Source organism: Sparus aurata, chromosome 16 (assembly GCF_900880675.1).
Source record: "Sparus aurata chromosome 16, fSpaAur1.1, whole genome shotgun sequence".
Taxonomy (NCBI): Eukaryota; Metazoa; Chordata; class Actinopteri; order Spariformes; family Sparidae; genus Sparus; species Sparus aurata.
The window spans coordinates 23110170-23136701 of NC_044202.1; the positions used below are offsets into that span (position 1 = coordinate 23110170).

At 39.1% G+C, this 26532-nt stretch overlaps 1 protein-coding gene across 2 annotated transcripts in view; it reads left to right on the forward strand.

Moving 5' to 3' along the window:
- The first annotated feature begins 329 nt into the window (after positions 1-329).
- gabra2a (gamma-aminobutyric acid type A receptor subunit alpha2a) overlaps positions 330-26532 on the forward strand; it is a 44629-nt gene continuing 18426 nt past the window's right edge. Inside the window, exons 1-5 of one of the 2 annotated variants that reach the window (XM_030392239.1) lie at positions 330-613; positions 901-977; positions 4074-4186; positions 8164-8231; positions 22175-22395. In XM_030392239.1, the coding sequence (XP_030248099.1) occupies positions 910-977; positions 4074-4186; positions 8164-8231; positions 22175-22395 (470 nt within the window). In that variant the 5' untranslated portion in view covers positions 330-613; positions 901-909. Of the gene's footprint in view, positions 614-640; positions 787-900; positions 978-4073; positions 4187-8163; positions 8232-22174; positions 22396-26532 lie in introns of those variants that run through there. The other variant, XM_030392240.1, reaches the window with a different exon arrangement.

Here is a 26532-nt window from a genome sequence, read left to right on the forward strand (position 1 = left end):
TTGATGTTGATCCTGAGCAGCAATGGGTGGTTTTAAATTCAAAGTGATGCGGGGCTGTCAAGTTTGTTTCTGGTTTAGGTTGATGGTATTAAAAGGGATTGTTGGGCTTTCACGGAGGTATACTCTCTACTGAACGCCATAGCTGGTTTATCTGGATTTCTAAGTGGTTGTTTTTGATCACTGTAAGTTTTTCCCATGTTGCCATGCTTCTTGTTTCTCCATGTTTTTACATCAATCAACTGAGATTTAATTCCAGAACCATAACAGCTGTTAATAACCATGTATGACTCTAGATGCAACTTAAACGGCTGATCTTCACCGCGAACAGCACGCACGAATACCTCATCATCGTGAAATGAACGCTTCCCTACAGGCGGACAACTCCGCCTGAGTGTGTCTATGTGTGAGCGCGCAGTGCTACAGTAGGGCGCTGCTCTCTGTACAGTTGACTCTCAGGTTAGCTGTGGGGACTCCCTGTCGGAGGAGCTGACATAATGGACGGACAGTAACTGCGCTCATCTCTCTGGGTTACGACTCCTATTTGTGTGGAAGGCTCGTTCATCTCTCCAGCCACCGACCAGCCACTCTCCGGCAGACACCTGTCGCGTTTCAGGTGGGCAGCGTTTATCGTTCGATATATTTCACTTATTTGGACGTTTTTTTTTTCTGCTCAACAGAAGCAGTGAGGAAAGCTCTTTGTTCAAGCGGTGTTTGGTTAGAGAGTTGTTCTGCAGAGTATTGGATTCACCGAACTGAAAAGAACACCGGTGTGAGGAGACTAAATCGGTGAAATGTCTGTTTTTATGGAGATATTTGTGCGGCGGCAACAGCTGTAAGGTGCTTTGTGCCGCTCTACCATGAAATTACGCGCACTGAAAGCCTTCTCCGTCTTGTTCGCAGGCTTCAGCAATGAGAGGACGATGGAGCTCACGTTCCATGTCTGTGTTTGTGTCTTTGATCGTACTGTGGCAGACACGGTAAGTTTCATGTCAGTGATTTGTGTGTTATTTTTTATTTTTTTGGTACACATTTAACGCAGAGAATATTGTCACCGCGCGCGCAGCAGCGTACACGGCTCGGCGGCGTTCAGACCTGAAGGCTGATCACGGAGCGTTTGGCTGAGCGGCTGTGCTGACACCGCCGCTTCATTAATACTGTTAATAAAGCGCTTTAATATTAGAATATTTAATAACACGTCCCTCCCGGCGGCGAGTCTGTGCGCTCGGCTCCGTCCGCCTAGGAAGCGCAATTTCAGACCTCGTTGAAAAAATTACAAGATTATTTGTGTAGAACACGTCTCAAACGTACCTTAGACCAAACATATATTTATTTAAATAAATCTCAACTTTTGGATTTGGCAGTCAGTGTTCTTACCGCGGTGCAGTTAGACGGAGAGGATTGCTTCTAGACTAACAAGCAAATCTCTTCTAAAAGTTCATTTTTAACCCACATTAATTCGAGCATCGAACTGCGTCCCCATTCGTCTTCAACGTTGTAGTGTTGAATTCAATTTTTACAAGCACACAGTAGCAACTGCGTTCCACACGAACAGAACAGCGAGTAATGCTGTAAATCATAATGTGATCAATTAAATCCATTCGGTTTATCAGCCACCAGACAGAAAAGAGGACCAACGCGCTATGGGCATTCATTGGCCTGGTCATTTATTACTCACATATAGAGAATGAAATAAAGGAAATTCAAATTCAGACTTGTGTGTTTCAAAAGCTGTAACAGAGTAAAGAGCTGAAATAGAGGAGCAGGGCTTTATTCACTGACAATCTTCTGCCATTCTTTTTTTTTATATGAGATTAAATGTCTCACTTTTAAACGGTTTGTAATCTTGTAGCGGTGAACTATTAAAGTATCTCCAAGTATTCTGATAATAGATGAATTAGTTTTAGTGATTTTTAAAAATGTTAAAGTCAGAATTAATTCAAGGTTCTGAAATGTGAACATTTATTTATTTATTTATTTCCTGAATATCTTTGAGTTGTGGATGAAACAAGACATCTGAGGACATAATCTGGGTTTTGAGAAACACTGATCAAGAGTTTAATCGACAATGAAAATAATCATTAGTCCCAGCGTTAAAATGGTTTCTGTGGACGATCTGTATCACAATCACTGTTAAAAACAATGGTAACACTTTAGACTATGGCCTGCAATGAAATGCACATCTTTATTCTTTCCAATCTTACAGTGTCCATTTTCATACTGCGGATGTACCAGCACAGTGTGTACTGACAGACACAAGGGGTATCAATTACACTTTAGGTATCTTTGACCTGATGCTCTTGTCTGAAAACTGAAAACCTGAAGACAATTGCAGAAGATGACAGATTTTCTGTCCTGCCACACTGGCATCAACTGCAAAGGACATGATTACTACAGTTACTGAGAATCTCAATTCACTTCCCTTCTAACTAACTTAATGATTTCAACTTACATCAGAAACGGAGCAGATGTTAACCAAGGCAAACCTTTCTACACAAATCATCTCTGTAGTGTCCAGCTCATTCAGCTTACCAATAAGTACAAACGGTTGATGCCTGTTTATGACCAGCCTTTAAGGATAATCACACACAGGTACACCGTAATATGAGAAGAGATACCCCGTAGGTAATAATACTTACAGTCAGTTTCTTGAAACTCATATTATTGCTCAGTAACATATTGTAATAATAAATATTATATATATTATACATAATTCCCGGATTGTTACCCATTATTCTCCTATGTCAAATCTTGTTCCGTTGCACCTACATTATGTACACAATGTGCTATTTGAAATCATAACTCTTAGTTTTGGAACTTCAATGCAGAGGCGTAACCAATGGGTGGCGTGAGAGGGCACCTGGTGTGGTTACATAACCCATTATGGTAAATAGTGACTTGTTGTCTGCTTGGTCAGAGATAGGATCGTAGTTCGAACAATTTTAACTTTCATTCATAAAATATTTAAAAACTTTGTGAAAGTGTGTACAAGTCAATAAAAGAACAGGCAAATTAGCATGTTTAAAATGTCCATGATGATTGTTATAATACATATATCTTGAGCTGTGTTACAAGAGGCAGATAGGAGCCTCTGTAGCATTTCATTGTAACATTTTTCTAGATGTTTGAGCAAGATTTGTATTGTAGATTTGACGTTTTGCACAATTTTGTCAATACGTTATTTTGTCCACACAGGCTTACTGCTGGATCTTGATACAATGACTACATGTTTTTTTTTTTTTGTTTTGGGCTTTTTATTGATGTCGTTTAGGTACAATTTCTTTTCGAGGAATTAAAGAATAAATTGTGGATCTTTTTTTATGAAGGGGGCCACTTTGTTGTGTTGTGTTTGGTATTTCTGTTTTATCCTTTAAAGGTCCAATTTGTAAGAATTCCCATCTTTTTAAATGCTGATGCTTTGAGATGGTGGCTGGCCCAACCTCCAATCCCAAAGCATCAGTATTTACTGAGATGGGAATGAAACTCAAAAATCAACTTCCTTCCATATTTGACCTTTAAGTTAAAATGTTCAACACAGTTTGTCAAGAAATAGTTCCAGCACATATGTTGGACACAGCTGTTGCGCTAAGCTAGGCTAACCACAGCCTGATGTTGCACAGTTTTAACACTCACAGAGCAAATGAGCATATTTGCAAAAGTCCTGAACTACTCTTTATAAATATACTGTAACACTATGGAATCTATAATTCTGAAGGAATAAAAAATCTTGAATGCGAATGCGTCTTGCTTACAGTAAAAACTGTAATGATTAGTTGCTTCAAGGTTTTTTGGAATGACGATACATCAGCTTTGTTCTGAAGGGTTTAAATTTCAAGTATTTTCAAATATTTTGCATGAGATTTGAAATGTGTATCAACATCTGTCAAGCAGCAAATGCAAAAGTACAACATATCCTATCCATTTAGTGTGGAATAATCTAGGTTAAATGGATTTAATTATGTAGGTGGGGATTACTAGGAGGTATCAACCCCCACAGTTCTCAGTAGTAGTTAAGTAAAGTCTTTTACTCTTGTTCTTTCTCTTCGTCGAGAATCACACATTTGTCTTGTATTTAGGTCAAAAGCAGATTCCAATTCAACACAGAACTCCAAAGACATCACAACCTTCACCAAGATCCTGGACAGTCTGCTGGATGGATACGACAACAGACTGAGACCAGGCCTGGGAGGTAAGAAAATGAAGACTACACACATACTTGTATATGTGCACCAGTAAAGGAGCTCTCCTGTGATTTACTATTACACATTCATAATGTTAGGGAACTCACAAGAGATAGAAAAAAAAGGAAAAATCGTAGTAGCAGAGACTGATATATCTTGACTTTACTTCCTTATGAGCCAGTCATTAGACCCCTCCTGCCTGGTAAAACCTGCAGTTTGTAAATCTGTTAGAAATTCTCCTAGGGAATTTCAGGGTTATTGTCTCAATATTGACAAAGCTCCCCTCGATCCCCAGAGGCCACTATACAGCTGTTTCCAGAGGCAGAACAGAACTGACTAGTAATTAGATTCTGATGTGTAAATTGACTGTTTACGGCATGAATGTAGAGAAATGCCATGGACAGATGATAATGGAGGTAAACAAGAGTTCAAAATGTCACCGTTAGTGGCAAAAATGAAGACCAAGAAATGTTGTCCTGAGTTATAAAATCAAAGCTTGAACAATCTAATGTGTTTCTGCTGTAATTATTATAGTTACTGTGTTGCTTTGCTTGCGTCTTTGATAAACCCAACAGCTATCCCTCAGACCAACTGCTAGTTTTTGGTAAAACTCAAGTTTTCCTTTTCTTGTCTGTGAAAGAAAAGGTAAATTAATCTCGAAACTGTCCTCAGTGAAAGTTATCAATTAGAACACAAAAGCATCAAACGTGTATTTTAGATTAATAAATTGTATACTCTTTAAGATACCTTCATGAAAAAAGACAGTTAAATTGTGTATAAGCTAATGCGTGATGGAGGTTGAAGAGTGTTAAATGATCTTAGTGTTGACTCACCATCCACTCCATGTACCTGTTGGCACAAACTGCGCAACTTGACCTGCTGCTCCTCCCTCTCTATCCTCCTCCTCACTCTGTCTAGGAAGGTCCTCACCTCGGATCTTAATGCTGAGTTGTGGTTACAGTTCAAATTGCATATTGGTCTGTGTGTGGGTTTGTTGTACAAGGTGGTCTTTGTACTCTGGTCAGCCATCACATGAACACAGGTATCTAAAAACAGGAGCTTACTATTTTCTTTTTCAAATAGTGATATAGTATATAGTGTATATTTACTCAACATTAGGAATAGAGCATTGGCTGTGGTTAGTTGATAATGGTGATTGGGACCATGGTTTGGTAAGGCTGGATGGGCTTGGCTTGTCTTGTTTGGTTGGACTTGACATCAAAGCTTGGTGCCTTGGCAACAAGCAAAACAGCAGCAAACATGGACAAATGGGAGCTGTTGGCTGAACAATAGAGGTCACCAGAGAAATTCTTATTTTATGCGTGGTCCATGAGAGACAGTTGTAGCTTCATTGTTCCCATTTGTCTGGAGTTCCGTTGGTGTTTCATCACTATTGTGAGGTGGTAAATTACAGCACAGACGTGTTCTTCTATAACTGCTCATCACACACAATTCACTGAATTGAAGCTCATTTTTAAAGCACAGGAAATGTCGAAATGATTGTTACACATGTTTGTGTGTTGTGCTTTGCACATGTAGCATTTAGATTTGATGACTTGATGTCCCTCAGCAGCTGTACTGTATCATAGAATCATAGCAATAACGTGTAGCTGTGGTCGGTCCTTGAGTTGGTTTATCTGTGTTGAAACACTTTAAATCAGAGTACTGTCTTCTGGAGACAGCTGGATCTGAAATAAACATCAGAGTATTAACAGTAATGGGGTTACTACAGTATGTTGTATATTGGTGTAAATGTCAGTGCGCTGTGTGTTTTGAATTGATCTAAGGTTATCTACCTGTGGGAGAAAGATTCATTGACTGTGTCAGCTCTCTAATGCAGCTTTGCAGGTAGTTTTACACCAGAAATTGGCATTGTATGTGATTTGGGAGCTCCCACAGTTTCTGAGTGCAACATCGATGTCATAAGAAGAAATAAGAAGAATGAAGTCAAAGCAATTTTATGTCTTGAAACTTGTACCTTGAAGTAATCATGTATGCAACGCTATGATCTTAACCTCTCACTGAAGTTACATAATGCCAAAACAAGTGATAGGGGTGCACAGGGTTAAACCATTCACCCTATTACAAGACACTAATAGGGTAGACCTACTGTGTGAGTTAATAAAGCCATAATAAATTACTTCCGGGGTACAAAAATCAGATCATTTTAATATTAACATCAAATTTGTCCTGTGATTCGTTTTTTTTTTTGCTTGTTTTGATTGTTGGATCACATTCATGAACAAATAATGACATAACAAATAATTTTTTTCATTTTCTGATTTTGGATTCTTAATTGAATATCAAATGAACAAATGATACACGGACCTGCTTTGTTTTTTTGTACTTTAAAACTCATCAATTTCCAATCAGCACTCCATTTTCTAAAATAGATAGAGCACAAAGGACTAAAATGCAGTTCTGGTTTTTAAAACCTTGTTTTAAAAAGATTATAATAAATGTGCCCTGTCACCTTGTAATCTTCACAAATACAAAACTGATGCCGTAGGGGTGATAGAACATCATAGTTTTAGGCTGAAGACCACCAACCATGCTGCTGTAATTGATGGGTTGGGAGTGAAAATATGTTGCTCTTCAACCCCTTCAAATGCATTTTTTTTTTATTTCTTAGCCTATTGAATTTTGGTAGTTGTACATCTCATTTAGTGTTTTGTCTCTCTACTCCTCTCTCTCTTTTGTCTCTCTACTCCGAAATTGAAATTGGGAAGCCATATTAGCGTTGTAGGTATCAGTTATATTAAGAGTTGTTGCAGGATAAACGTTTTGCTTATAGTGTAAATGTGTGTTTGATAAATGATGTGCTCTTCACCTGAAAAAAAGAAAAAAAAAATCTTGTGGAGTTCATCTTTTTGTGGGCGATACAGAGTAAATGATGTCAGTGCCACGTTCAGCACCCCAGGCACTATAATGTGAGACTGACTGATTACTGCAACATTCCCGCTGTATATGCCTGCATACACAGGAGTCACTCAAATTCTAATTTAGGTTTGGTGCCTGAACGGTCCTTCCACACAAGACAAAATGTAATGGGGTGTACAGCACCCTCCTCAGATCAGATGAGAAAAGAGTCATTTTAATCTCTACTCTCAGTTTACAAATCCAGGTTATAAAGCATGCCCTCTGATTCATAAACCATGCACACAGCTGTTCTATGCATTTGTAAGTGTGCCACATAAACTCACAGGCTCCTTCCCCTCCGTGAGTCCAGTCTTCTCTCTAAAAGTACTTTATTTGAGCTATCCACAACTTCTTTGAATTTCTCCCAACTTTCGAAATCTACACGGCACAGTCAAGTGGGACTAGCACTCACCGCTAACAACAGGCAACATGTACTAGCCATTACAGCACAGTAGGACGGGACTAGCAAGAAAAGTTTTAGAAAGGAGAAAAACAGAGCCCTTCTGTATTACTGTTTTGATGACTTAGCTGAATTCAGCCCACCTGTGTGTATGCTATTCCATAGACATAATTTGGGGTACATTTTCTTATGCTGAAATGATCCACTAAACATGCATCCATATACACTGATCAGCCAGAGCACTGAAAGGACTGACAGTTGAAGTGAATAACATTGATGATTTTGTTACGACACAATGCTCTGCTGGGAAACTTTGGGTCCTGGCATTCATGTGAATGCCACTTGATGTGCATCATCCACCCAAGAAAATATATTACAAATATAGAACCAAACTCACCAATGGCAGTAGAACCTCATTGGGTGCCAGTTATTTTCTTTGCAATTTTACACATATTCTAAAGAGCCCAATTCAACTTTTAGAGCTTCACACACATTATGCACTGAAAGTCAGGATATCTCAACCTTTGCTACTTAAATTTTGATGGATCTTTTATAAAACTGTTTCTCTGTCCCCTACCTTTTAGGAGTATAAAACTGAATAGGAGAGTTTGATAGTTGCAATTACAGCTAACTTTCTGCAATGAACTTCTTTGTTTGTGTTTGCAGACAGAGTAACAGAAGTGAAAACCGACATCTATGTGACCAGTTTTGGTCCAGTGTCTGACACAGATATGGTAAGTCTCACACCCCGTCTCATAGTGCATCATCTTTTCGGAACAATACACAAAGTGAGAAATGAAAATGTCACGTCCTTGAGAGCCTCTAATGCAAATTCCAAGCATTCAAAATAAATTGGACGTTTAAAAACACATCACTTGGTTTTCAAAAGGCTTGTAGGTGTGACACTTTTGCCACTCTGCTTCGATACAGGAACAGGTAAAAACACAAGTAATCAAAAGTGAGTGGGATGGGTCGTCATGCTACTAATAAGGATTAAATGTGGGCCTAGTTTAGGACAGAGTCATGTCAATAGCAGATCAGTCACCATGGCTGAAGGTTCATTTGAATATCAGTGAGAGTAGGTTGATCAATGAGTAATTCATAGTGTCATATTAATGATACAGGATGACCGTCTTTATAATAGACATAACTTTATTGCTTGCTCATGCATAACATACAGGACATGCTGCGTCAGCTCTTAAACAAAACAACAACAACCTTTTTTCTACTTTTGCATTGCATACATGCCAACTATGGGTACAATACATCCCACATGGTACTGATCTGATATCTGAGTGTCAGTATCATGACTTAAAGCCCTTTCTCACCAGTCAAAATCCCCACTAACATTCACTTGCATCTGACTCTTCTCTTTAATTTGAATGGATTGCCATTTAATCTCAGGTCAAATGACTCTACAGTTATGGGTGTTTATGACATGGGAATACATCAACTGTGTTGACACACTAACCTTGTCTGTCCTTGCTGTGATGCACGTTGAAGTTACAGCTGCTGACTTGTTCACTCTTTTCCGTCCATCTCTGTTCAAGCAGTGCTAAGACATTGTTCAGTTGGTGCTGAGTTTGAGAGAGCGACTGAGGTAAAATATAATATAAAAGTTATCAGTTGATACAGTGGTTTCCATGTCACTCATAACTGATTCTCTGGTGCCACTTTCAAAAACAATTTTACAAACAACTAAGCACTCTGTGTTCAATAAGGCTTAATAATTAAATATGCTGTGGATATTGAATATATGTGGATATGTTGACTTACTGGACCAGCTTAGATGTAATTACACACATCCAGCAGATACAATCTTCCAGACAGAGACCCTGTCAGCTCTGCTTGTCCTGTTGCTATTGGAAACTCAGCCACTCCAACCAGGAGAGCGATGACATGGCAAGGGGTTGGCTCTGTTATTAAAAATAAGATCAGATCATTCATTGTCATGCAGCACTGATATGGAGATGTTTGATGTTTTATACATATTAAACATATTATTGATCATCATCATGTATTGGCTAGCCTCTGTCAATCCCACTCATATCCTATTATATTTCATATTTCCATACCGTACTATTTTACACAAAGGCTACTGTAAGATCTCAAAGACTGGCACCTACCTACCCCAAATTAGTCAGTGTAGAGGTCACAAATCAAAGTCACTTAATTTTTGTCATTGATACATGGTTGTATGCACAGCAGGAACCCCTCCATTGCAAGCATTTTTAATGATGAAATAGAACCAAAACAGTCTAGTGTTTAAATCTAATCTAGTGTAATTTAGTCTATATCTAACCAACCTGGTCATATTGTTTTAGGAACAGTGATACATTTTGTATTTGGAAAAACTGGCAATTGAACCATTTGGTCAGTACTGGGATGTGTTTTATCTTAAGCTTGTTTATTTAAGGTCGGTTCACTGACAGCAGTGCTCTCTTTTCCAGGAAACATATACATATACATATACATGTATACACACCTGGTAGCTGACCAGTAAAACCACAACCTGATCTGTTGACCACAGAGCAGCTCCCCTGGAGCGGTTGTGCTGTCATTTATTGGCTAAGTAATAGTGGAAGGTGTTTGGGCATTTAAAGCTCTGAGCTGTTTGCTTTTCTGTAATGCTGCGAGTTTGACTTTATTTGTTTATCCGGTAGAATTTTGTAATTAGTGAATCAAGTGTGCTGAACCATTTAGGTGTCAACTGGACAGGGTTTATTGAGAAGAGGTAGTTATTTCTGGATAAAATTGACACTTACATTTTTATTGCTGCAATGCAATCTTGTGAGGGATAATTGTAAATTATTCCATCACTTTTACAGTTTTTTAGTGGATGTTAAGGATGGCAATGAAGTTGAGGTGGAGCAATGCCAAGATTTTAGAAGTTACCAGTTTGGATGTTGAAAGGTTGTTTACGGACAAGAACCTTTCTATGATTTGAAACACTGATGAAACAGTGATGTGATTGTTTTTTTTATATGTAATAATAGATCATTCTCATATAAACTGAATTTATGGGTTGTATTGGCGGTCGTAATTTTGGTGGCTTGGTGTAGAGTGGCTGCTAGGGGTTCAATAAACAGTGAAAATGATATGTGCAAATTAATTTATTCTGTTGATGATTACTGATTACTGTGTGAGTTGTAAAATTTAAATCCATTTGATGAATGACTCTCCGAAACCAGGGTGGGAATTTCACGGCGGCCATGTTGCCCCACACTTTGGCCTTGAAAAAAAAAAATCATCGTATGGCCACAGTGGCCTGTGTGCCCCTGGCCTGGTCAGCGTAGTGAGCTTGCCTTGAATTACAGCCACCTGAGTGCACAGTAGTCACTCACAGTAACTTCAGTGAGTTCGCGGTTCACGCAGTTGGAGTCTCATCGTCACATCAATGATCTCACCTGAAAGCCTCTCAAACAGCAGCAGCACCTCAAAACGTAAGAACGACACTCACAGCACAGCAAGCGAGCTCAGCCGGCTTCGATATGATATGTAACTGACTTATGTGGCATGATATAGTTCGGTAAAGTTGGAAATATATTCACAGATTCAAACCCCCCGCATCAATAAGTCATAAGCGAAACACTGTTTAAAATACAAACGACAACTCTTAACTACCATAGTAGTAAGGTAGACAACGAGCTACAACCGTATTTTCATCAAAACGAGCTCCTCCGGGCTGGACATTAACACTGGTCACTATGATCAGCTGTCTGTGAGACGAGGGTGCAGGGACCGTCTACAAAGTGCAACCCCGAAAAGAGATACTACAAAAAATATTCAATAACTTCACTATTATTCACTGTAGTGTCACCAAAATCACTCCACACATCAGTGGTCTCCTGCTGGTTATTCCACATGTTTTTGTTCTACAAAACAGTTTTCTAATGTAACGTTAACTTGATATTGGTATTAAAATATGTTTTGATACATAATCCATGTCTTTTTATAAATTATGATGTAATGGTATCAATCTGAAAGGTAAAACATCGAATTTTACTCAATGGCCTTTGTGACCTGTCATGTTGCCTTGGTGCCCCTAAAAAAAAAAAAAAAAGTGAAGGCCAAATGGCCTTGCCCCTAAAATGACGAAATTCCCACCCTGTCCGAAACCAGACCTGTCTGTTTTTAGTCCAGTTTACATGATCAAATTATTTTTTTCTGAAACTTATGATATGATGAATCAATCTTTTGGTGTTTGGATATATTTATTAAGTTGAATAAACTGTTGTTTGAGGAGTGTCAACTTTGTAATAAAACCATTTTGATCTGTGTGAATTAGGATATGGATTACTTTTTCTAATAGATAGATAGAACTTTACAAATGCTTTGATGTCTTCACTGATAAGTGATGTAGGGTGGTAGCTTGTGCAGAGAGTAGGATCCTTGTTAAGTTTAAGATGAACTGAGATGAGTGCTAAGTTCATATGTGGTGAGATGCTGGAGGAATTGTACATTTCTGTTAACAAAAGTGCTTGTAAAGCAGCCATCTAGCATTATGGGTCCGTCTACGATATTTGCATGATTTTCTGGCTTGGGTAAATGAATGTTATCAATAGGGATGTCCCGATCAGGTTTTTTTTACCCCGATCCCGATCCGAGTCCTTTAATATTTAGTATCTGCCGATACCGAGTCCCGATCCGATACTTGGCCTTAACTAATATTTTCCTAGATAACACAGCTGTATTAAGAAAAAAAGTACCTGCATCCAAGCTGTTCCTTAATAGGTTTTTATTATTTTGATGAAACAAAGTATATACTTTAATATAGCTCTCAATTATTCTGCATATGCTATTACAACATTGGCCTCCACCTTCCTTGTGTTAGCAGGTGAGTGTGTGATGCTGCATTGTGACAGCAGACCCTCGTGTACAGCCAGCTGAAGTGTGTGTGAGACGCAGCTCACGCTTGGTACCTCCATATAATCCTTTGCTTATTTCATGTACTTTACGTTGTCACATAAAATGACGTGGACACGTTGCTTGTCTATTAACGCGTGCAGCATCTCCTGGATTGCCTGCTTTACATGCTCTGCTGTATGAGACCCACGAAACTAGTGCGCATATACCGGCATGTTGTAACTCGAAAGTGGAATAAATGTAATGCAGAGATGGTAGGGCATACCGGGGATTCAAAAACTCCAGGTGACGAAGAAAACCCTGATCCCCTATTACGGAGATGAGCTGGTTTTCCAGAGCGATTAATTTGATGACCCTCTCTGTATTATTTGTGGACATGTCGCTGAAGATATTTCTCATAACTGAAAGTATCCGCGACTGTTTGCTGCTTTGGTCTCCTTGCCTGTACTCTCGAGTGAACACGTTGTATTCTTTGAGTTTTTGTTTTGTATATGCTGTATCAAATGAGTAGTAAAATGCAGCTCCGCGAAACGGCCGTATAGCAGATGTTACATGTCACCGTTGGACTGCTTTCGCTTTCTAATTGACGTTATTTCCACACGGCAGACACTTTATTCACAGGTTTTCACAGAGTAACACCACGCGCGCGTCTGTGTTCCGCCACAAATTGTGCTCTGACGTTAAAAAAAAAAAAATCGGGCTTGGGTCCACGTTCAAAACTGCCGATTCCGATCAGCGGAAAAATGCCCAGATCGGCTCCGATCCCGATCCTACAGATCGGATCGGGACATCCCTAGTTATCAATAATGTGTTTATTGTAGTTGAGTGTGTTGAGTTGAGTTGGTGTGTAAAGATTGCTGTAGAAGGTTTGAAATGTTTTTGATATGTCCTTTGGGGTGTATAAAGTATTCCACTACAGAATTTTTAACATGTTGTACGATATTTTTATCTTTAGTTGATGGAATTGTTATGTTTTATCTTTTGCATGAGAAAATGGTGATTCTTCTTATTATATTACATTACGTTACGTTACGTTACATTATATTATATTATATTATATATTATATTATATTATGTATCATAAGGGATATTATATTCTGTAAGGAGAGGTTGTTGGACAGTCATTTAGTTAAAACATATGATGTCAACTCTCTCCTCAAGTATGTACTGAAGACAGATTTCCAGGTACTGATGTGTTGAAATGCCATCTTGTGCATGGGTGAAAGCTGGTTGTCTTAATAAAAACTAATGTATATCGTAGTGTGGTCTGAGATGGTAATTTTTGTTTCTTGTATCTCTGATATGATTGAGTTGCTAGAAATGAAGATTTCAGTTTGGGAGAGATAATTGTGATGGGCTGTGTAATATGTATTTTCTCGTTCAGTGGGGGGTTTTAGTCACCGAATAGCACCAAGACCATAATTGGTCATGTGTTTCTCTTTTTAAGATAATTGCCATGTTCTGAAGAATCTGGTGACATTTGGTCGGTCTAATTCAGCATTAAAAGTATTGAAATCACCTCCAATAGTGATAGTTGTGTTCCGTGATCCGGCAACGTTAAGGATGGTTGGGAAAATTGGAGAGTCCTCTGCCTTGCCGCACTGGATGTGGAAGATGTCGAGGACGTGTATATGTTCACGTTCATGACAATTGGAACGATCGCTTTGGGATTTGGAATCTTTATGCAATATTGGAAAAAGTAGAAAGATCGCTACTGAGCAGACCAGTGCGAGGGCGGACAACGCCAATACTCGGAGTGCTGTGGTCGGAATACGCTCTGACATCTCAACAATCCGCGACTTCGTGATACAGATGCGAGTTGATGTAGCCACCAATCGGGAGGACATGGCGAAGCTAGCAGCCATAAAAGCTGCAGAGGAGACTGATGAATAACATGAAAATGCATTAAAGGGCTCTTACACCATCCCAACACCATCTCAACAAATAATAAATACACTGGACTTTTGCTCTCTCTCAGTTGGATATTCTGACTTTGTGGCAAGCCTGGCTATAAGATGAGGCCATAAAATGAGACTGGTGTTCACTCATGATGGACTAATATGGACACAAGTGCAGACACACATGTAATCTGTATGTACTGTCTAGAGCTTGAATTCAGCTCTATATGCTACTGCTGTAATATGTTTTGTCAAAGGTCATAACAAAAGAAAAAAAGAGAGGAAAAGAAAAAAAGTAATTTGCAAAAGACAAGAAAAGATCAGAATGAAGATTTTATCCTGTGGGTAATGGGGGCGGGACTTGATAAGCTTTGGCTTCTCCCGCTTTTCCCTTTCGGCCATGTGTGTTGTATTATTTGAACAATGATGAAATGTGATGCTTATGAATTGACATGTCCGAAACAAACAACATAAATAAATAAATAAATAAATAAATAAATAAATAGTTGTATATCAGAAAAGAGCATTTTGAAAAGAAAAAAACAACAATGCTTGATTGGCTTAATTTTGTCCTTATAGTCTAGGGATTGTTAACCTAACTTCCCTAAAGTAACAGTTTATTATTATGCATTGTCTTTGGGATCAGATATGATTGAGTTGTTGTTATAGATCATTTGTTTTACTAATTAACACTGCAACTCCTCTTTTCTTTCAATTTTAAGAGGTGGCAAATACATGGTTGACCCAATAATAAAAGTCATTGTCTTTGTGCAGTTGCATAAGTGTGAGGATGGATTTGCAAAAAGATTTGAATATATGAAAACTAAAATGACAGAAAACACAATGTACAAAGATAAACATAGAGGTGGACATAACCCCCCAATGACTGTGAATGTAAGGAGTCTGTCTTAACTCACCTTTTATGACTTACCTCACACTTATTTGGATAGAACACCTGCTCCTTCATCCTTCAATAGACATTGAAAATGTGGTGAAGTGAGAGGTATAGGCAACTGTCTTCCTAATCACTACAGTTGCTGCCCCTTCAGTTCTGACAAACCAGTATTTGCTGGTTGATGTAAAATGTATCACTGCCTGTGTGCAACTGCTGCAGAAAAAGATCCAGATTTTAAAACTCTGGCGTACTGTTAAAAGCGAATAGAGAAATCTGGCTTAATCAGCATTGTGTGAGCTCTCTTGTAGGTCTTCACATTCATTTACGTGTAAATGTCCCACACTGCAGGTTTAATGCCTTTGTTCATCATCTTTGTTGTGAAAACATCAGATTTCGACACAGTCTAAGAAATTATTCTTATGCTCATCACTCATTAATAAAGAGTAAATATTAGATGGCCGTAGAATAGCTTTTAACACTGACTGATTACTGAAGTACTTGACTGAAGTAATTTAGCTAACCTATCTGACATTATACAACAAGTAGTACAAGCAGCTGGATTGGCTTGATTTCACTGACAAAATTATAGTTGCCTCCTGGACTAATCATTCGCAATCATCAGCTTTTAGGAGGTCGCCCTGCTTTATAATTACACTCTAACCCCTTAATGCACATGCAACTATGAGCCTTCTCACCACATATGAGATATTAGTAGGCACTAGTTAGAAGGCACCACCTCCATTGATAAATTAATTGATTGATTAAATAATTAGGAGGAAAATTGATCATATTATATGAATCAGTGTTATTAGTGTCATAAAGGAAAACATATTACGACTTAATTTAAGATATGTATTGTACCACTAAGGAACATGGATAATGAATAACGACCACTTAACATATATACATTTGTACTTAGATACAACTAGAATGGATTAATGAGGCATGAATGAACTGTAAATGTAAATATTAAACTACTTCCCATTGAATGAATGAATTATTAATGAATGTTTGCAAAAACAATTCAAATAAGCAAAAAAGGGGAATACTTTACTAAGATCAATAAAACAACAGTAGGTTCATTGAAGCAGCTGGTCTCACTTCTTTAGGATAATTAGTCCAGACTGAAACAAGGCCTATCTAAGGCCACATAGGTCTTGTTGTGTTCAGTGACAGACTGCAGAGTTGGAATACATGGAGACAAACAGTCCTCAAAAGTCAAAGAGCCCAGGGTCACACTCAGTATGCGGACAGAGGATGGTGAGATTCAGGAACCATCCACTTTGAGGAGCAAATCACCAACATTCTGGAGCAGCACCTTGGGAGCCACAGACATGAGCTCTGTTTTATTGGTGCGCAATTTGAGGAGATTAGATGTCGTCTATGGGGGGGAGGTGGACAGATGGATCTGTGCTGATGTAAAGTTGGGTGTCATCAGCATATAGATTTCACCAAATTGGGCCATGTAGTTCTTGACATCCTTCCTCCGTAAAGAGGTCAGCAGTCACAGGTCATTGGGTCTGTGTACGTGTGTTGCATTGACATGGGTGGATTTTATTAATGTCCTTAAATATTGAAAAAAAAAAAAAAAAAATTATGAATGAAAGTCTTGTTAACACAGATTCTATATAAAATCCTTGCCCTGGACAAGGACAGGCTCTAGAAGACACATTAAGCTCTAACCTACTTTTGTATTACATTTATACTGTTATACTATCTCTATTGTGAACATACATGCATTGATTGACATATGAACGTTACCTTTTATGATGTTTTGAAGGGTTTTCATTCAGTAGTACCTCTTGTGTTTGATGGGATTTTTTGATGAGGTGTGGGCCACGTGAATCCACAAACCTACTTAATACAGCCTCCTCCATTGTGTTGTAAGATAACCTGATGAAGGTCCAAGTACCAAACTTTGTTGTCATTAAACTTCGTTTACTTGTCTTTTCCATGAAACCATGTTAAAATGGTAGGTTTAATATCAGCATCCAGTTTGCAATGCACATGCACATTTAAAGACACAAACACAATTTCCTGCCTTAAAAGCTTTCCTCAGTTTTTCCATTACAATCACAGCCACCCAACCCCCTCCTCACCCCACCTGGACCTTCTTCAAATATTTAAGAGGCACAGAAGCACGGGGCAGAGGGATGGAAGTGGTGATGATTGAGACAGCACCTTCAAAAGAAAGAAATAAGAGAGATGGTCTCATGTTTAATTCATGCCATGTCTCCATCAAACTTGCAACAGATAATTTCACTCCACCACAGTGTCTATCTTTTCCCTGCCTTTGATAGCTCGTCTCTGATACACACACATACATCTCCCACGCAAGAACACACACACACATGCACACACGTACGTACATGTGCACGCATGCACACACACAAACACACACACACACACACACACACACACGCACACACAGACACACACACACACCTCTTCCCTTTTCCTGATAGATTGGACGACCCCCTGCTGCTCTCTCTGCCTCGTTGTTTGTGAAGGTTTCTCATTTCTGGATAATAATGTCCCGTATGTGCTTCTCACACAAATACTGTGAAAGCAAAAATACAGTGAGATGCTTCAGGAGCTTAATACACCTGCCTGTTTTGTGTGTTGGATTCTCCATTCTGATTGGCAGATGACTGCATTCTAAAGCCCTTTATTTTTAATGATACTGGTGCTTAACAAAAAATGTTGACATTTATTAGTCTGAAACTGAAATTAAACAGCATTTTTCGGTGCTACATCATACTGCTTTGTAAATTACTGCTTCTTGAAGGACACAATCATAAACCAAAAGTGAGAATTATATATGTGGCTATTTTTTGATGACACTCCCTGATTTTGCACTAATTCAAAATACGGAATAAGGTTAATTTTTTGTTCATGTAAATGGAGACCTTTTTCCGATAAGGCCAATAAAATTTGTCATTAGGAAGTAACATCAGCCCTCTATCACAGCCAGAGTTGTTTGTCACACTGAGGTTTTCAGATGGAAATTCACTTTTTTCTGGCTTGAAAATGATCCAACCTGTACGCAATGATAGGGTTGTCCCCAGAGATCCTAGAGGGGGCTACTGAAAATCTTGGAGAGCCTTGGCTTTAAATGCTTTCTTAAATTTGCCTTTTAGTTGCAGTACAGGAGTGAAGACGCTGCAACTGTGACAGTCAGCTGTGGTGGTGTGTTTCACAGGGCAACGACAGCTCACAGTCCACTGCATCAGCTCCACGACTGCCGGTTGATTTTATACAACCGCAAGAAAAACCCAAGCGCAGCCCATTGACACCGGACAGCCACTGCTGTCATACAGTTAGGAAATAATAATGTGTCAGTTGTAGAAGAACAATGGGACCGATGCCCACTGCTGAGTGCCTTTTCCTGGCTGTCCTTTTGTGTCCACACCACCCTAAGTGACCTGGTAGTCTGGTGTACAGAGAGGGAGAGATGTCAGTGGGCCACAAAACATTTACTGTTAAATCAGAGTGCAAAAGATCAAAGAATTAGCTATCCAGCATGCTATTTCCTAACTGTATGTTCAGTGGTTGCCTGGGCTATGATTGTGTTTATCTCTCATTTTTATTTGTTTTACTTTATTTAGTACCTGCACAAGGTACAAATTTGCAATGCAATGCAAGGGGGATAGCAAAGACACAGTCAATAGAAAATAGAAATCTAATAATGAAGAGGACAAATAAAGAAATTATAAACATAGATATAATAAAGACATTATACAGAAATTGAACAGAAATAAATTAAAGAGATAAGTAAAACAAAGACATGGCGAGCAATCGGGGAATCTAACCAGCAACAGCTGCCCAAGTTGTGGTCTTTAACAGTCAGCGGAGCACCACACATGATGTCGAGCAGAAGGATACGGAGACTTGACCTATAAGGATGTTATAGAATGTTAAATAATTTAGTGTTCCAGTCTTTGCCCGACAGTCTGTCCAGCGACACAGCTGAGTTACACTGTGTTTCTGTTCTGCTCAGCCCTAATTCTTTTATTTGCTGGTCTTTATAAATTCTATCAGGCCCCATTATTTTACACCATGTGCCATTTGAAACCTGTGGAATGATTGTATTTGCATGTATTACAGCACTTCACACATTTATTAGATCTCAAGGGCACACAGTGTGTTTTGGTGAGTCATACTGAATGAAAACATATCTTTTGTTTGTTTTCGAGGAAACTCCAAAGGACGCCTTTAAGTTAGCTTTAGATCCCAATAATGCATTACCTGTCTTCTACCCACCAGCTTGAAGGTTTGGCTGTTTGTTAGTGTTTGGGAAAGGTCATGGTTCAGAACTGTAGCAACTACCTTGTTATGTTCCAGAAATCTTCATCTTCATGGTGGTCCTTTCTTTAAAGACCATAGTGTGGTTAAAAGAAAGCACCATTGACTGTTGTTAGAACAAACTGTGGTCTCTCGTGTCAAAGTGACCACATTTCGTTGAGCCACCTGGACCTGCTCACTACAACAATGTCATATTCCCGAAGCCCCAACAGGCTGCTTGTCTGTTACAGAAATAACAACATTAACATTAAACCGGCATTAGTCACACAGTGTTCCTCCTAAGTGTCCAGGCTGCTTAAGACAGCAGGGAGAAGTTGTTTCCCATGGCATGTGGAACAACACAGAAAAAGCTCATCGTCCTCGTCCGTTCCAACACTTGCACTCTGAAATTCTCCTACACAGCTGATTTTAAAAGAAGCTTTCTCATTTGAACTTGCCACAGTTCTTTGATTTGTGTCAGTGTGTAGTCTCCTGCTTTTGTTATATAATAGTTTGAAAACAGCTTTTAGGTGCAGTACCACCACCTTGGATTGGATTGTGGACTTGCCATAGTGTGACAGATGTGATGATTCAGGACAAATACATATACTGTTATGCTCCAAATGAACAAAGTTTATGTTCTTATTTGAATACGCAACTGATTGTTTCACTTTGTTTTTTGAACTGCAAGAAAATGGTTGGCTTTAGGAGGATTAACTGTGTGTTGATACCTACTGAAGAAAGAAGGGATGGTTAGCCTGACTGCTCAGACATTGTTCAAAAAGACATGCAAAATCATGAGCTGATAATTCAAGTTAATTTTTAGCTCATGATATAATTAAAATTACTAGTGGATATTAAAATTATGTATTTCCTTTGTTTCCTCAGAAGCCATCATGTAAACATTGCTGCTTGCAGCACCAAAACCAAAGATGTAACAGGACACCTAACTCATAGGAGTTTGTTCTGGCACAGATTTGCTGACACACTGCTGGAGCCTCCTCTGCAGTCCAGTGAAATACTGGACTGATATACTGTAATGAGAGAGACAGAACGAGGGAGTGATGTTTCCACTCGGCTGGAGGGATTGATGTTGATGTAAACTGTGGCTGACACTTTGCCTCAGGGACCAGCTGGATCTGTGACCAACAGGTCTGCGCCCGGCCAGGTGCTGCTTGGCCAGGTCACAAACACGCAATGAACTCTGTCGGAGGCTAAGGACACGACAGGATACCAAGACATGAATGATTTGAAAACACAATGTACTACACACGGATGTTTTCAAAGAAAACACAGATCAATCCTTTTATTATACGTCTATTATATGTTAATGTAATGTTAGTGAGATGATCCTGCTAAACTTTATAGTAAGAAAAAAAACTGTACTAATGAAGACAGGTTTGGTTGGTGTGTTTTCCATAGAAAGTAGTTTAAAAACTGTTTACAGCATGGAGAGTCAGTTTTGTGAAAATAAATGTCTACTTAATATTACTATTTTTTTAGTTTTTTTCTTTTTTTTTACTATGTTTTGTTAATAATATGAGCATCACACATTTACATACACATTTTGGAATAGTTGCATAAATCACATGTATTAACAGACTGGCTGCTAAAACTGTATCTGCATGACTAGACACAAATAAGGGTGATTTGGGGTTGGTTTGGGTGACTCTGTCCATAAATATTTCTTGACTGAACAAGACTTAGTCTGTCACTGTTTGTTGGACCCACTTATGAAGGATAGAGTAGACAACATTCAGAGACACAGTATCTCTTGGGGAATCTTGTGTGATTGATTCGTAGGCTACACGTATCATGTTGCAATTACTTGGACAGATAATATAATTGAGATATGATTCATGATTCGTGAGGAGAACTTTTGTATCACAAATTAAATTTTCTCTGTGACATTTGTTTGGGCCTGAACGAAACAAACATGATTTCTGGAGAACATTTGTACACCAGGATATCTCTGCAGCACAACAGTACTTCATTATACATTTTACCTTACTCATACAATTGCAGAAGCTGAAATTGCTTCTGCAATTTTGTATTGATCTTGGTCATATTGTGATTTTAATATCTACAGTCAAAAATGTACACACGAGAACGTATATCTATATCATGGCAGTTTTGTGTTCCAATGATTAAATGAATGATTATGAATTCAAGTTTCCTTCAACTCATCCTAAAAAAACACTTCATTGAAACTAAGAGTGTTCTTTAACCAATGGCTGTACAGAGGACTTTGCAAATACGTTATAAATAATGTTTTATGATTTGTCAACCTGCCATATATTTCTTTCATATGATGCTATCTTTACACCTCATGTTCCATATCATATTTTGTACGTGGTTATGTTGTTTAACTTTTCTCAAAGTCACACGCAATTAAACTGGACATAACAATAGATAGTAAAACTTAATTTGATTTGAAAATGGGGATAATAATGCACAGTTTCAGGTGGTTTGTCCATTATACACCCCTGGCCAGTCACTGCATGAAGTGTATGTGCTTCGTGGACAGAACATTTTGGAAAGTTATCCATCACCCCAGTCCTCAAATTCTCGGGTCAGAAAGGAGAGGAAGAAGAGAGACTGAGATGCTGCTTGATGTTGACGCATTCATTCATCATAAACATAAGTTGATCAGTTACACCTATGTATTTGACAAGTCATTATATACAAATGTGGCTCTTTCAACATTGTGTTCCCTCCTCTGTGTCTCTTTCAGGAGTACACTGTAGATGTTTTCTTCCGTCAGAGTTGGAAGGATGAGCGATTGAAGTTCCATGGACCAATGAACATTCTGCCTCTCAACAACCTGATGGCCAGTAAGATCTGGACCCCTGACACCTTCTTCCACAATGGCAAGAAATCTGTGGCTCACAACATGACCATGCCCAACAAGCTGCTGAGGATTATGGAGGATGGAACCCTGCTCTACACCATGAGGTAGCTGGTTGTATCATTATTACAACTGATGATATGAACATACACATACCACTCTCAGAGTTGGACGGCAAAATTGACAGCGACTCCTTAGATCTTGGCTGATTAGCTGGGATTGCTGTAACAGTTATTATTTATGGCTGGAGACGTCAGCTTCATCTGAAATCGGCTGCCGTGATTAGTAATTGTTGTGAGGCAGAAGTCAAGCTCAGTGTGGGTCTCATCCAGTTTGTGCTTTCTAGTTCATAAAAGTTCATAAAATCCGACATGTGCCCCGAGATGTCTGTTTAAAAAAATACACTTCCCTACCATCCTAATGTCCACCCACAATTTGAAGCATGGGAGCCATGTCGCGATGTAACTTTATTGTCCAGCTGAGGCCGGACTGTTAATAATCAGCACAAGCAGCAGACTCTTGATTATGCTCTGTCTCTGCAACGACGCAGAATCTTTTGCTACCATCCAGTGTGCACATGGAGAGGCTTTTTAGCCTTGAAAGACCTTTCCCTAGCCTGAAGAGGAACAGACTGTAAGACACACATTTTAGTGAACAACTTCACCTGCTTCATAACCACTACTCTGGAGTAAACTAAACTAGAGAGAACAGAACATTGGCATGTACAGTTGACTACACACCGTCTGGACAATATAACCAACATGCACATCAAGTCCTAAAAGGGTTTTACCATATTCTTTGGTAACACTAAAGTACTCTAGCATGCTACCTTTCTCAGTAGATAACTCAGTAATGTAACAAGTACTTTTTAATGGCAGTAATCACCACAGACAAAACACTGACTGACATTTTTATGCACGTCACTGTCTAATCTGATGAATACATTTTTTCACAGAAAATTAAATAAAAAAATCTTCAGTTGTCCCAAATGTTTTTTTAATGTGACATATTTTGCAGTGATGCAAACCCCAACCCTAATCCTTTATGGAGAACAGTGTTCTCTGTCTCAGCCTGAATAGTCAGTTTTTTCATTGATTTGGAACCTGAGGTACTTATATGAGTCCACCCTCTCCAGTTTCTCTCCCTGGATATTAACAAGGACAGGAGCTCCTCTTCCATCCAGTAGTTGAGCCCCAGCTCTTTGGTGCTTGCTGATATTGAGCTTCAGCTGTCTCTTGTTGCACCATGGGACAAAGCTCTCTATTAGCCCTCTGTACTCCTCTCATTTTCTTTGTTGATGCATCCAACACTGGGGTTTGAGGAGGAGCAGTTAAAAACTGAGAAAGCAAGAGGGAGAGCGGTCTGTATTTTGCAGCCTGAATCAGCAAATTGGGAGCATCTGCAAGTGTCTGCATCTTTTAGCATGGGTCAAACTTACAACCTGTAAATCTGACAGGGGTTTTGTATATCCAGAGAAGGTGACATACTGACTGCAGTGAGGTCTTGGCTTTTAGACACACCTTCTTTCAACATGAGGCAATTACATAATTTATGCCAGAGTGGGGTATTTGTGTCTGTTATAACTTAAAAGGCTTAAACCAGTCCATATTTTGGTGATGTTTGGTCCTTCCAAGATATTTGATAATACTGTAGACTCACTTTTTATCCGATCTGAACACCGCTGAAAATGATTGTCATTTACCATCTAGGCAGTGTCTGTGCCAATTGCGGTAGTATTTGAATGAAAAATAGTGACCTATGATAAATGACCAACCAAGATAATAATGAGAGCTATGAGAGCCCAATCCTAATACACCACACCCTTGACCCTACCTGCTAATGTCAGCACCCAGTAATGAAGCAGTGTTCTTCTTTATATGATGGCTTATTTAAAAGCATGAAGTTGTGAATGAACTGCAAGCATCCACGCTTTTCTATCCCCATAAGAATGGTATTGTGATGATACCACGATTGCCATGGTAACACAAGACAAATCACATAATCGACATAAGAGATGACACCACAGGGGCATAAGAGGAGATGGCATATATCCACTCAAAATTATGGGGCCAGGCAAAACTTGGTATTTACTGTGGTAGGCAGAGAGGTTGTGTGCCCTTACAGATGGAGCAAACAAGTGGATAAAGGCACTGGAGCCATGGTAGGGTCAAGACTGGTGCTAGGAGCTCTATTCATACATGTTGAGACTCATAAGCACATCACTGAATACATTTTCCATGCAGCACAATTACCAGCTCTGTTGACTGGGTATACAATTGAGGGTGTGGGATTTGGGGGACACCGCTGAACTCAGATGACACTACCCAGAAAAAATGGATCCATCACAGCTGGAAGCAGGGGTACTATAGGATGACAAGTGCCCCTCCAAATAGCAGCAAAGACTGACAGATGAGGCTGGGATCACCTAGAATTCCAATACCACTATTCAGAGCCTTTTCACTGGAGGTGAAGAAAGCCATGCCAGGTGAATTCCAAAGGAGACTAGACAAAATTATTGGCCAGATTAAAATGGACTGGGTTGTATTCATCATGGGGAGAACCACAAGAAAGGAAAATGTCAGGAGGAAGAAATTAATATACAGCTGGCCAATAAACTAGCACAGCTTCAGCTGGGGGAGTTGTCCTAACAAAAGAGAGGAGAGTGACAGAGCCATGATTCAAGCCCCTGTGGTGACAGCCACCCAAGCGTCCCCTCAATAACGCCTTCGGTCACAGTTGAGTGCAGACTGCCGGCAACCATTGGAACCACCAACTGGCCTTGGTGTGGAGGATGGATGGTCACCCAGTTGTGAAGACTGCTGTCCATCCTCAGTGCTTACAATTTGTTGCTTGGTGGCAGCAGGTCAGAAGTGCACAGCTGGACAGCAGCTGAATACTTGGTGGATGGGTCGACGTCACAGGAAGCGTTCAATTTTGAGAGTTGATTGAGCAGCTGCTATGGATGAACTTGCCATTGTCAACATGATCTTACTTCTTAGAATCTATTTTAACAGTATGATGTCCTGTTAGTAACTGTAAGTAAGTAAAAGTTTGATAAATAGCAATGATTAAAGTTTTAAAAATGCCCATTAGAAAGTGTCTTTAAACAGACCTTGCTAGTCCAGCTATGCGATGGCCAAAGAGCAAAACCTCCTATCTGAAAATTGCACTTTTTTGAGAAAACTAAAAAAAAACTTGTTGTTTTCTTGCAGAATGCTATTTGTTAAGGGTACCCAATACATAATACACAGTTTTTTTTTTTGTTTTTTTTTTACTATATTACTATATTATGTGTTAACAATACCACAAGTTTTTTCCCCACTTTTCCTGGATCATTTTGTAGTTAGGAGCTTTTGCACTTGGTGCAAGATGGAAGAGGTTCTACCAAACAATGCTCTAAATTAAGTTAATTTTTAGAATAAAATGACTTTTTTTTTTTTTTCAGGTAAAAATATGGGCCAGTGTAGTAAATGTAATAGTTACTACATTGTAGTATACAAGGATCAAAATTCCTTAAGTAGGAAATTCCATAAATTCAGTGTCTTTGCTTCCTTGTCCATTGGAAGTGAATGTGGCCCTGTTCCCCATAATGTTCAGTGATTGCATAACTAAATAATGACAAAGAGTACACGCAATATTATTTTATAAATAATTTGTTCAGTATAATAATACTACTGAACAAATTCAGCCATCTAGTGAACAGTACTTTGCTCAAAGATTCAATTATGAAAAAAAGTGATGTAACTAATGGTAAGACATAGTCAACCTGCAATACTGCAGTAAGTTGTGCTTCTAGAAAAAAAAAACAGAAAAAAAACGCTGAGTTAAAGCCACACTAAATTTAACCAATTTACAGTAGGACATGGAAGTATTAAACCCTGAACTTTGAACACACAGATTAGCATAAAATACAAATTCTTAACATCAGTTTTGGATACCGTTCCGTTCCATTTTCTCCCGTGAGGGTAGCGGGGATGTTTTATCCCCCTTTTTCAGGGGGGGTTACTGGGGCCAAATCCAGTAGCTTATGGGCGAAGGCCAGGGTACACCCTGGATGAGTCGCCAGCTCATCGCAGGATCCTTACTGCACACAAGGTGCCAACTGCACATCAGGAGCAATTGTGGGGTTCAGTATCTTGCTCAAGTATACTTCGACATGTAGCTCAGTGCCACCCCAGGGGAGCCGGGATTCGAGCCAGTGACCTTCCAATCACTAGTCCACCAGCTCTACCCACTGCCACTAC